At 32.6% G+C, this 12,415-nt stretch overlaps 1 protein-coding gene across 1 annotated transcript; it reads right to left on the minus strand.

Moving 5' to 3' along the window:
* Positions 1 to 780: 780 nt before the first annotated feature.
* On the minus strand, positions 781 to 9,422 carry LOC109057703. Its single transcript, XM_042756094.1, has 4 exons — positions 9,046 to 9,422; positions 8,300 to 8,350; positions 894 to 3,115; positions 781 to 793 (listed from the first exon to the last, which is right to left on the minus strand). Exons 3-4 carry the CDS (start codon positions 3,113 to 3,115, stop codon positions 781 to 783), a joined length of 2,235 nt encoding a protein of 744 aa, XP_042612028.1. The 5' UTR covers positions 8,300 to 8,350; positions 9,046 to 9,422.
* Positions 9,423 to 12,415: the final 2,993 nt, after the last annotated feature.

The raw sequence follows: 12,415 nt of genomic DNA on the forward strand, positions 1-12,415 counted from the left end.
TCATTCTGTATTTATCTGTGCTGTATTTGCGTACTTTTTCTTGATGCCATTTGTTTACCTTGTACTTTTTAGTACTGCATTTAATTTTCTTCTCTTTATAAATTTTATTCTCTTCATATCTTTCCTTAGTTTCATTTTTTTTCTTTTCTTTAAAATCATGATCATGACTATATCGCAGTCTCTCCTTATAAAGCTTACGTGGCTTTGAGCTAGCTTTTAAATGTATATTATAGGTTGAACCTTGAGAAGATGCTTTACAAAAGCAAGCACATGTGTTGTTGTTGGTTTTTACACATACAACCACTTCATAATGACAGCTATTCACATGCTTCAAATAAATCCCATGTTGTTGACAGCTCTGTCTAGAGATGTTTGAAGATTTATATTTAAGCCATTTCTCTCGACTGTATGTAAAAATGTCTACACCAATTAAATCACTGGCTGCTTGTATTTCCATCTCTGTCGCCCAAGTTCCAACATATTTCATTCTTGATGTGGCAATGTACTCTGGTACAGAGCTGTATCCTTGTCTAAGATTCTGTACATATTTATCTTCATTCTGCAGTATGTGTGTAATGACAGCCCGTCTTACTTTTCTGTGTTCTTCTTCACTTCCACTTACAGCGAAAGCTACTGCTCTAAAAAAGCAATTACCATCGCCCAAAATACTTTTTGTTTCACAAGGTTCAGCCATTTCAATAATCTCATTTGGATTATTGTCTTCTTTTATAATATTTACGATGTTTAGCTTTAAGCAAACACTCTTTTGTTGCTGTAATGTCAATGGACTAAACTTTAAAGAAACATTGACAGTTTCTGAAACAAATTCAACATCACCTGAATTTTCTTTTGTTGGGTATAAAGAAGGCATTTCTGTTTTCTGTTCTACACACGTTTCATTCCCAGATATCTTATCTGTGTTTGTGACATAAGTCAAAGATTTACTGCAGCCAACATCAGCTTCCATTTCTGACACAGCCTTGTAGTGTAAATCATTTGAGTTGTATTTGTTCACACTTTTCTTCACTTTTCCTTTATGCTGTTCATTTTTCTTGTATTTTTTATTGATGGATTTCATAATTGAAATGTAAGTTTCATCCTCATGTAATCTTTTCTTTGCCTTCATTTGTTTTTCTTCTTTGAACTCTGTACTATTGCTGCAGTCAAGTTTCTCACTAGAATCCTCACGTGACTTTAAAGACACATTTGATGCTAGATCACACAGTGAATGTTGAGATGGTGATTTACAAAATAATACACAGTCACCATCCTTGCTCTTTCCACATACAACAACTTCATAATGGCAGCTGTTTACATGTTTCAAATATATGCCACTGTCTTGACAACCATGTGCATTAAAGGAAGCATTTGAAGATGAAAATCTAAACCATTTGTCTTGACTGTATGTAAATATGTCTATGCCAATTAAATCACTGGCTGCTTGTATTTCCATCTCTGTTGCCCGATTTCCAACGAATTTCATTCTTGTTTTTGCAATGTAGTCTGGTACAGAGCTGTGTCCTTGTTTGAGATACTGTACATACTTATCTTCATTCTGCAGAATGTGTGTAACTACAGCCCGTCTTACTTTTCTGTGTTCTCGTTCCGTTCCACTTACAGCAAAGGCTAATGCTCTAAAAAAAGAGTTTTCATCTGAAACAATCTTGTTCGTTTCACAAGGCTCAACCACTTCAACAGTCTCAGGTGGATTGTTTTGTTGTTTTACAATGTTTGCAATGTTTAACTTTAAGCAAACACCCTTTTGTTGCTCAAATGTTAATGGACTAAACCGTAAAGAAACACTAGCAGTTTGTGAAAGGAATGTAACATCACCTGCATTTTCATTAGTTGGGTATGGCGTTTTTGTTCTCTGTTGTGCACACGTTTCTTTCACAGATGTTTTGTCCATGAAATCATTCAGAAATTGACTGCACCCAACATCAACTTCCACGTCCGACTTCTCACTTTCACTCTCATTTTCTGCTTGACCAGCGTTCTCGACTACTTGCCAGAATGGCTGTTTTTTGCCAGTCATAACCGCGTTGACCCCAGTTACCTCAAACTCCTGGTAACGTGCATTTATAGACACGGCAAGTTTCCGGAAATGAACAATCAGCGAGTGCAAGTTCCGATGGTAAACCACTACACTCTTACCATCAGCTACACATCTGCCATCACTGCGTCTTGAATGTGGATCAATCACTGCATACCAGGAACCTTCTCTGACAGCTGCACATATGGTTAGCTTAATATTCACTAAAACAGTATCAAACCTCTGGAATGCTCGATTTACTGCTTCATCAAATGACATAGCATACCCTTGTAGTTCTCCATCATATTTATTGACACCAAACAAGCCAGTCAATGTTTCACCATAGTTTATTGAAAACTGACAATCTTTCAGATTGTGTGTGTCTGGTAGCTCATGAACAGCTATGAAGCCTGATTCAGGATCGTTGATTTTCCCTGCGTTTCTCATGGCACTGTACAGGTCATTTCCGTGGATCAAAACAGCATTCAGGTCACTTCTCGTCCACTGCAACACACTTTTCATCTTACACATCATAATTGCAGTTAAACAGTTTGCACCACATTGACTTCCCCTATTCCGGCCAAAACGGTAATCTCCTTGATGGAAAGAGCCACTGATGTAAGAAGTCTGTGGAGATAGAGCAGAAACATCATTCACAGTCATCTTAGTATCATTAGTAGTAGAGAGAGACAGAGAGGAAGACTGAGGCATAGAGGAAGATTGAGGTAGAGTTTCAGAGAATGCTTTCTTGTTTTTCAGACTTTTCAAAGGCTTTTCAAGATCATTTTCAGGTAAATTGTCAATGGTAGGTTCTTTGCAAAAATTGTCAATGGTAGGTTCTTTGCAAAAATTGTCAATGGTAAATTCTTTGCGAAAATTGTCAATGGTAGGTTCTTTGCAAAAATTGTCAAGATCAGGCTTTTTCAGGAAATTGTCAAGATCAGTTATTTTATGCACATTGTGATGCACACAATGTTCAGATATTTCTGCCGGTTTTTTAAGAGGCGGCAGACCCTCCGTTCTCCGGTCTGCCATTCTCTTCTTTGCTGCCTGGCAGCGCTGAGAGTGCTTCGTCCGAGGCATCTATACATGCACAAAAAAATATAGAAACAAATTAAATAACACATTGCTGCACAACAATTCCAAAACATGATACAGCAATTTAAAAACATCAAGTGTTAGGTCTGATTAAAAAATGTCTATTAATGATAATATGAAATACCATTGTTTATTTTGATGTTTTCCAGTTACAATGTTTATGCATACAACCACCAAATAAATGTATTTGATCAGCTTATGATAATATAGAAATCAGCTTATAGAAATCAGCTTATGATAATAAATATATATTTATTCATATATGTAACAAGAGAAAAAATGTACCTACATTGAAACTATGCTTTTCAATAAACTACACAAAATTATTCACACAATAATGGTATTGCACTACAAGGCATAGATAGTGAGCAATACATTCTTTAAATCCCTACAAACCACTATACATCTGAAAATTTTGAATTAATTACACTAACATCTAGTGGTGAAATCACGGAGTAACATTTCATTTAATTTCTTTATACTATACCACTGAACACTAATCATCCTCCTCTTAATTGCATTTGAAATACCTTTACCCTATTTTTTACTTAAAAACTGCATTAAATAAAATAAAGTATAAAATATTGTTCTTTTTATTATCTATATAAAAACAACTTACAGGGTATGTTTATCCAAACGCTCTATGAATGTGCAAATTTCCTATAACATAAAATCATGACTACACATACAAGTCTACAAGTGTGTATACACATTTAAAACAGTTCTGAAAAAACAGGACATAATTTACAGTTAGTTGACATTATAATAAGGTCTATAAATTATGATATTGAATGCTACTCTGCTTATTTTGGACCTTTAAACTTATATAATTTTTATGTCTGCAAACATTAAATAAATACAAGCAGTTAATTTAATTGTAAAATTTTTTAATGATAAAACTAAATTGTAACTACATAATAATTAGCAACTATTAACATAGAACAATTAACATACAATACTAATGATAATACCAAAACAGAACAGTTAATTATTTACATGTACAACAGATAAATTTATTCTTTTCAATAAACATAAAATAATGAGATTGGACTAAAAGACATATATTTTCAACAACACATCATTCTTTAAATCACAACTATACATCTAAAAACAGTTCTCAAAGCAATTAGATTTCATTAACATCTAGTGATGAAATCAAGTTACACTGAATTTTATTTATACCAATGAACCCTAATCTACCTCTGATTGTTTGCATTTGAAATACCTTTACCCTATTTTTTACTTACATAATGTATCAAATTAAATCAGTATAATATAGTTTTTTTATTTTCTATATAAAGAAATTAAAATTAAGGTTATTTTTTCCAAATTTTCAACATTACATTATATCATGACTACATATACAAGTCTATGTGTGTACACACACAGCAGTTCAAAAGCATTTTGAAGCGATACCAACTTGATCAGACTAATAAATAAATAATTATTCACAATCAAATAACACCCCCAACTACTCATGACTGTTTACATCATTTCAAAATGTGCTAAATAACAAACTTTAAATTTAATTTAAATAATTTTTTTTTTTTTTTAATTGTACGACATAAAATTACACTTTTGGGTTTATTTCAGAGTTAATAATATTTTAATTGATTCAAATGGATCATACCACTTTAGAACACTTATATACATTATAAATTTACAACACCAAAAGGCATGAAAAACTTTTATTCCCATTTAAGAACATCTAACGTTCAGTAAACAATTTCAGTTTTTGCTTGACATACACCTCTCAGGAATGTAAAAATGACTGGATATTTACGCCTACAAAAAGAAAAGACATTTCAGTTTCTCTTACCTAAACATCCATTGGAGTGTTCATTCAACATGAAAAAAACAAACAATTAAATTACTTTATTAGACACATATCTTCAGAAAACACATATAGTAAAACTAGGGTAATAAGTGCATTATACATGCATATTTTTTTTTTGACATTTCAGCCTTTGAGTAAGTTACACTACTTTAAAATTAAGATATTAATGATTCGATTTTAGGATATTATAACCTAGAAGTTGAATGTGGGAAATAATTACAACTGAAAATAACAAAAAAACATGTTTGACCTGCGACAGCTGGATAGAATCAAAGTCTGAAGCTAAATGTTGCAGTGTGCTTAAATGACTCTTCATTATGAATATATGAATGATCAATTTCAGTGCCTTGTTGCTTCATTTTAGTGTTGTTTTTTTGTGATTGAATTTTTCATAAAACATGATAGGAGCTTAATGGGAACAGGGGTGTGCTTAAAAGGCACAGCCAGACTTTTTGCATTTAAAGATGTACATCTTCAATTAAATGTTTTCATCATTTAAAATAAAACATTTTTTTCTTTTTTTTATGAGTGTGTGAGAGATCAATATTTTATTTTAACATAACATATTGTATTGAAATCAATATACTGTGCACTAAAAATTAGGGCTGGATGATTGTGCCCTAAAAATCAGAACCTCGATTAATTGAACATTTTATCTCAATTACGATTAATGAACGGTTATTTTGTTTCTGTTTTGTTTTTTTGCTCTCATAGTTCACTGACAAGGTTTGTACGGATTGACTATTAAAGGTGAGATATTTTTTCCTACTTAGAGCGATCTGACTTCATAGCTCACTATCAGCAGTTATTTTATCTATGTTCATAACATTTCTTAAAGATTATTGCTCGGTGTAAGAGATAAATAAAGATCAGATAAACATAAATTAGCACAGTACCAATATGAGTGATGTGTGAATTAGTCATACCGTGTCTATATTATTGTGAAGCTGTGGGTTGTAAATAGCCTAGTTCCTTCAAAAGTAGAAAAATATGCTATAATAGGTTTTGAGATTCTAAGCTACTTTAGTGATAAATCACAGGACAGCGCTGACAACTAGTTTCTGTGTTCCTTTGTTCACGTGATCTTCACAGCCGTTTATATGAGTGTTCGTGTCACAATACAGCTACACGAACATGGTAGCTCAATGTAATAATACATATCCAATCGTCTAATCACTTGAATGTCCAAACCATAAAACAAATACAACTGACAAAGTTTAAGTGTGTTGAACCCAGCGTGCCCCTCTGTGTTTTGCTTTTATGCCACTGACTGGACAGGGCAGAGTCATGTGGCTACACACACAGTAGTATGCTTTTAAGGCGGAAGTATTAACAGGATTAAAAAAATGAAATAACTGACATTTACGTCAGTTAAAGGTTCTGAATTTTGGTTCCAATTCGATTAATCGTCCAGCCCTATTAAAAATGTTTGAATGTAGACTTTGGTGAGCTTAATAGGTACATTTACCCTACATATACAGAATGTACAGTATATTACACAAACCTTATCAACATTGTAAAACATTCACAACTTTACCCAAAATACTTTAAATGAAATACACGCCTATATTATTGCAAGATAGATATATATATATATATATATATATATATATATATATATATATATATATATATATATATATATACACACACACACGTGTATAATAAACACTCCTAAACAAAATCTTAAGACCATGGGATGCATCGCAAGTTTTACACATTTCGCACTAGTTGATCATAACCGGGTTGTAAGTGGTGCTTCAAAATGCCAAAAGAAGGAACAGGAGCAAGAGACAAAAAATAGAGAGTAGGCAATTTATTGAAAACTGCATTTAAAGTCAAACAGGCTGTTCATCAGCTGATCAAAAGTTTAAGACCATAGGCATAAAAAGGTCAAATCTGCACAAAAATATGACTTTCATGTCATTGTTCTTCAAGCAGTCATACTGTCAAGATCTCCTGATGGCAAAGGCAAAAAAGCTTTCTCTCTTTGAACGTGGCAGGATTGTTGAGCTGCACAAACAAGGTCTCACACAACGTGCCATCGCTGCCGAGGTTGGACGCAGTAAGACAGTCATTTTACATTTCTTAAAAGTTAAAAAGCAGAGCACGAATTCCGAGTATGGGTCACCATACTTGGCTGTATGTCACGTCACTTTCACTTTACTGATGCTGACTGCAGCCCAATAACGATAAGACGTCATCTGCTAGAGAAGGGCTTCAAGAACAAAAAACGTCTTCAAAGGCCACGTCTCCTCCCACGACACAGACTTGCCCGTTTGGAATATGCAAGGGAGCACCAAACATGGGACATTGAAAGGTGAAAGAAAGTTTTATTCTCTGACGACAAAAAATTTAACCTGGACGGTCCTGATGGCTTCCAACGTTACTGGCATGACAAGGAGATCCCACCTGAGATGTTTTCTATGCGGCACAGTGGAGGAGGCTCCATCATGATCTGGGGTGCTTTTTCCTTCAATGGCAAAATGGAGCTTCAGGTTCTGCAGGGCTATCAAACGGCGACTGGCTATGTGGATCTGTTGCAGCGGGCATCCCTCTTGACCGAGGGCCCCCGTCTGTGCGGTAATGACTGGGTCTTTCAACAGGACAACACTGCAATTCACAACGCCAGCCTGACGAAGGACTTCTTCCAGGAGAATAACGTTGCTCTTTTGGACCATCCTGCGTGTTCCCCTGATCTAAATCCCATTGAGAACATTTGGGGATAGATGGTAAAGGAAGTTTATAAAAACGGACGTCAGTTCCAGACCGTGGATGCCCTTCGTGAAGCCATCTTCACCACATGGAGCAACGTTCCCACCAGCCTCCTGGAAACAGTCGCATCAAGCATGCCAAAACGAGTGTTTGAAGTGATCAACAAGAACAGTAGGGCTACTCACTACTGAGTCCTTTTTTGACACTTTTAGTTCTGTTATAAGTTTATTTTTGGGATATGGTCAAACTTTTGATCAGCTGATGAACAGCCTGTTTGACTTTAAATACAGTTTTCAATAAATTGTCTACTCTCTATTTTTTGTCTCTTGCTCCTGTTTCTTCTTTTGGCATTTTGAAGCAACACTTACAACCCGGTTATGATCCACTAGTGCAAAATGTGTAAAACTTGCGATGCATCCCATGGTCTTAAGATTTTGTTCAGGAGTGTATGTGTATATATATATATAGATATATATATATATATATATATATATATATATAATATATATATATATATATATTATATATATATATATATATATATATATATATATATATAAACAACAAACATATATATGTGTGTGTGTGTGTATGTGTGTATATAAGTAACATCTTACCTCAAATCACGTTTCTGCAATTCTTCTTCAACACAAAACTGTGAAAAAATGCTGATATAATGTTATTTATACAAATACATTTAACAAAAACATAAATACTTCACACTACATTTCAAGTTTTTTTCTCAAGCTGGCCTGTCGAAAAAACTCACATCTCACATACAATAACATAAGCTAGTCTAATAGTCAAACCTGCATATTAGGAGACGTGCTGATATTATAACGTTTACTTTGTTTCTGTATTCTTTATCCACTGAATTATAATTAACATTTACATCGCTATATCAAATATGTTTTCGCGATCGCTCGCGTGACACATCTGTCAATCATGTCACACGTCACTTACCCACCCCATCTCTTCCAATCACGAACGTATAGCGTTCAGTTAGATACACAACATACAGCTCATAAACTAACGATTATGAAAGAATGTCATTCCTCTGTCACATTCATGACACTTAGGCATTTTTCGATTAAGAATGATGCATTTACATGACAAATGCCACGATTTAGCAATGAGCTTTAGATAAAAATGCTATGAATAACATTTATCACGTGTCTTGCATATACACTGCACATGCTACATGTTGTCTTGATGCACTTTCAACATTTATGTACAAAATACAGCCACAAAACATTCTAACCCACAGTAAACAATTTAGACTGACTTAAAAATACCACGGATTACAAATATTAATAGACAGATGATTAAGATTACACAGAGAGCAACCCCACCACATGCTCACCTTCTTCCACAGGTCGACAAAATGTCTCTTTCCGGGCAAAACAGGAAGACGTACTGTCTAACCTGTAAATCACGCTGCCTCTAGTGGATGGAATAATAAAAAAAACACGTTATAATTACTGATAAATCTTAAAATTATGTTACAAAGACAAGACTTGCAATTAGCAATTTGTTGCCTATCATTTAATTTTAAGTAATAATAAAAATAGTTCTTTTTTTTTTACAAGGTTTGATTTTGGATCCATATTACCTTGTATACATAGCAAAATACTTATCATTTATTAAAAATATTTGTATCTAAATGTGTATGCATTTATATTTGTGTACAACCTTACACTGTATTCAATATTATTAACCTATTCATGTTTGTGTCTATCCCAAGTGTTTTCTCCATAATGAATGTGATTTACTGTCATACCTACATTTTGCATTAGTCTTGACCCCATCAGCATCCATGTAAAGTTCTTGGTGTTATGTTTTTAACTCAAAATCAGTCAAATTGGTGCATTACAATTCTCTAAATTATATATATATATATATATATATATATATATATATATATATATATATATATATATATATATATATATATATATATCGGTTATACTGGTACCATATCATAACAAACTCTTCACCCAAAAGTCTATAAATCTTAAAATTAAACTACTTCAAATAGATCCATCTTTTCATTACTTTGTGTGTCATCATATTCTCCATTGTGAAAGTCTTCTGTGTCAGCAATACATTTCAAATTTCTAAAAGTGTGATTGTATGTTATTGAGTTTATGAACTTATGAAGATATAATTAGGATAATTATGAAGGAATTAGCAAAATGTATTTATACAATCATTTAAATTCAAAGTTCATGATAGAAAAACAGTGAAAACAACATTATTAAAAATATTTATTTCATTACATTATCCTTGTCTATGTACATGTAAGGCAGAACTTAAGGCACTCATACAAATAAAAAAATGTTAAGTATAACAAATACAATACATGACAAAATAATAAAATACATTTTAGAATATACTGTATGAAAATAGCATTGGAAAAAAAGAAAATAATTTTAAAGAAATATACATTCAGTTTAAATTGTTTGTATATATAAAGATATGCAAAGTATTATCAAAAGAATATTAAAGACAAATCTGAAATTTGGGAAACATTTGACATTACAGAAATACATCAAATAAAAATAAGACAAACAAATAAAGAAATCATCCATTCATTTCATTTCGGTTTTTCTATACATTACAGTCAGAAAATGTTTTGAAGTATATCCAAAAAACCAAAACTCATATAAATAATAAGTAAAACTGCAAAATATGCAGAAATTACAAATAAACATCCATTAACTTATAACGTGGCCATACAGTACACACCATTCATACTGCTCAACTCCTGTCCAGTATTTTAATATTTAATATATCCAAAGGAGTTTGAACAATAACATACAAATATTGGGCTTCACATAACAAGGTGAAATCTAAAAAGAATGATAAAAGTGATGCAAATATGCACACATATTTCTTAATTTGTTTAACTTGAAGTGTTCTTTCACATTGAATAAAAAAAGACACCAAAGTGGGTGCGAAAAAGAATCCAAACCATAAGGAACCATCTACTCTTCTCTTGTAAATGTCACACAACGATCAACCTGCACAGTGCAAACAGCAAAAACCTAGATATTTCAAACAATATTAAAATCCTGGCCATATGAATAACACATATAGCCACTGTTTTCATTCATCCATCTACTCACTCATGAATTTATTCATTCATTTATTTATATCTGCAGTTTCAAGTATTTCTATATATGAAACTAATAAACTCTTTCTGTAAATAAAAGTTTTTAAAACAAAACTGATATTGATTACAAAAATTGTGAGGTATAATAATATTTTAAGATACAAAATAAACAAAATTTGTGTTACAAAGTATAAAGAACAAAAAAAATCATTAATTCATTCATTCATTACAATGCAGAATGCATTTTGAAATTAAAAATGACACATTTGTTAACAAAACCGATATATATGAAGTAATACATTAAAGAAACAAGAAATATCAACATATCAGAAGCATTAAAAATGTCTAAGAATTAACCATAAACACTTTCTTTAATAAAATTAAACTGCATTGACTGATATGGTACTGAAAATATCTTTTTGAAACAAACAACATATCTAAGATCCTCACACACAGCTCATACAACTTCTAACATATATAAATGAGTATTTTTAAAGACAGATGTATTAAAAAAATTGCAAAAAATACAGCTTTTTTTTTTTTATAAAGTTCTGAGCTGTTATTGTATAATAGTAGTATCTTGTATGTCAGAACACTGTCAATGGAGCGATGATAGAAAGATTCCAGAAATTGCTGTGACAGATTTATGTTCCTGAGTTCTCATCTCTGATTGCTATTGTTGACAGGTATGCAATCATTTGCATGAAAGTCCTCATCACAGTCTTCTAGAACTCCTGTGCTGACTGACATAAGCGAAAAACCAATGAGAGACCATCGTGAATGATTATGGTTTTGTTGTTTATAAATGTTGTATGCACAGGGACAGCTTGTGCTGGAGACCTAGGTCAAACATCTTGCTGAGTATGATGATATTAAAACCAGAGCTGGTGTTTTCATGTAGCAACACTTCATATGTTCATCATCTTTATAAGTGCAATATGTCAAGCCTTCTGATGTTAGGGCCAAACTCAAAGATTGTACTTCAGCCTACAATTCAGATGACACTAAGGTATAAAGAATGCCCTGATATGATCTTCATAGAGCAATTAAATCTGCAAAAAGAGCCTATAAAGACAAGATGGTAAAAACACTTTCAAGCATTTAATCTCATCTTCTTGTGCAACAGCTTACACTCAATCATGTACCACAGTGGAAAAAAAGAATGGAAAAACTTACAACATGGACCTGTCTGCCTCACTGCCAGATCAGTTGAATGACATCTAGAAATAATTTGAGGATAGCAGCAATTTCCCTGAAGTGAAACTGCAAACAGATAATCATTACCATGTTAAAAAAAACACAGCTTCCTTGACTGTCCGACATATATACAGCCAGAAGTTTTTGTCATGTGGCACACAGAATCACATTGCTACCTTCTGGGAGGCATTATAGGGTTTTTCAGGCTCACACCTCCAAAATTAAGAACAGTTTTATCCATGTGCAATTAAAGATCTAAATGCATAAATTATATAAAGGATTTATTTTCAAACATAATATTACTGTGCAATATTTACATATGTGCAATACATATATACACATAGTTTTTCCTGTGATGTACTGTTGATATATTTCTCTTTCTTATATGTATTGTTTACAGTTGTAAATTGAATCTCATTGT

The sequence above is a fragment of the Cyprinus carpio genome, unplaced genomic scaffold, assembly GCF_018340385.1.
Source record: "Cyprinus carpio isolate SPL01 unplaced genomic scaffold, ASM1834038v1 S000006795, whole genome shotgun sequence".
Lineage (NCBI taxonomy): Eukaryota > Metazoa > Chordata > Actinopteri > Cypriniformes > Cyprinidae > Cyprinus > Cyprinus carpio.

Coding starts and splice junctions, on each gene's coding strand:
- LOC109057703 (XM_042756094.1), bottom strand. CDS start 3,115: ATGCCTCGGACGAAGCACTCTCAGCGCTGCCAGGCAGCAAAGAAGAGA.